The following is a 1,408-nucleotide window of genomic DNA, read 5'->3' on the forward strand; positions in this document are numbered from 1 at the left end:
TCCCGGTAACAGACATTTCCTTTAACAATTGGCAGTATGTTCCCTTAGATAACAATACAGTGGACAGTAAAGATATGCGGGAGGGGTTCACTGCTATGTCAGAGTACTACTTTACAAATGGATTTGTAAGGACTATTAAAAATTATAGCAAAATATACCATTAGTACTATTAAATATTGGCTTGTCCGTAATAAAGTCACGAATATTAGTTGAACATTATTACTGAAGAACAACGCGATAGTTTCCATTCAAAAAGACTAAAATCAAACAACTACGAAAAGCTCAAAAAGCGCGCATGTTTAGTGCAGAGTGCCAAGAAAAAGAAAGAAAACATTTTATGAAAAAATAGCAAGTATATGAAAATTCATACCTGTCAGCAGACCTGTCAGGGATAACGTCGAATGTAATGTCGAAGGGATAAAGCAAACGTAGAGTCATACATTTTGTAACTGATGTTCGTAGTTTCTCCATATTTTTGTCGAACAATCACAACGTATTTCTTGAACTGAACCATGAAAATGACCAAATAACGCAATGCAGTAAGTAAATAAACCGCCCTTCAGCAGCGAATATTTATACTATAATGCAGTTCTCTCAATAAACAGAAATTTATATAAAGAACATTGCTACCTCATTTGAATAGCACAAAGTGCTCGTAGCAGAATGCCAACGGCAGTGCTTACCATCACATTTGCATAAAGTTACTCTTCTGACCTAGAAATGCATGTATGCTTTGAAAACGTATAACAATGTAATGAGCCAACACCAAAGATTATAGTAATTGCTGAACAACAACAAAATCCTCAATACGTTACAGATGAAAGTCTCTGTCTATCACAAATAATATTATGGCGTAAATTAAAGCAGTATAAAATAGTGTCTTACGAAAATGGGGCTGCACTGGCACGATAATAATATGTCGCAATATTCAGCAAAACTCCCCGCACATCTTAGGCAGGTGAAACAATTAAGTCTCACCCGCCACTTCAGCGCGGAAAGCCTTGGCTTTCCCCGCTCCAGGAGAGAGAAGCGTGCGCTCCGCCTGCCCAAAGAGCAAGGAAGAGTTTGCACTCTCCCTTGTCTGAGGGAAGGGAGCTTCACGCTCCAGGATGGGGCCCATTTTTGGTCTCTCCATCTTCCACCTGCATTAAGTATTTCAATTCCTACTTCAGGCATATTTTCTATTTCGCAGAACTCTTTCATGCCAGACTTTATCTTTCTGTTTGTATTACAGTTATTTGCATAATGCAGCGTTAGAAATCGGTTTTTAGTGCGTCAGAACTTTTGGCTGAAGATAAAGTCTAACCTAAGCCATAATATGAGCAGAAGAAATGCAGTGCTAAATTCTCTCAATAAGGAAAGGACTATTTGAAAATTTGAAAATGACCTTGACATTTCAAATTCAGTC

At 37.9% G+C, this 1,408-nt stretch overlaps 1 protein-coding gene across 1 annotated transcript; it reads left to right on the forward strand.

Moving 5' to 3' along the window:
* Positions 1 to 889: 889 nt before the first annotated feature.
* Tsp_12423a (conserved hypothetical protein) lies at positions 890 to 1,263 on the forward strand (the record flags this gene model as incomplete). Its single annotated transcript, XM_003369836.1, is given in 3 exon segments — positions 890 to 958; positions 973 to 1,151; positions 1,235 to 1,263. Coding segments are annotated over 3 exon segments (277 nt in total), but the record flags the coding sequence as incomplete, so codon positions are not given.
* Between the last annotated feature and the right edge of the window lie 145 nt (positions 1,264 to 1,408).

The sequence above is a fragment of the Trichinella spiralis genome (assembly GCF_000181795.1).
Source record: "Trichinella spiralis strain ISS 195 chromosome Unknown Scfld1426, whole genome shotgun sequence".
Taxonomy (NCBI): domain Eukaryota; kingdom Metazoa; phylum Nematoda; class Enoplea; order Trichinellida; family Trichinellidae; genus Trichinella; species Trichinella spiralis.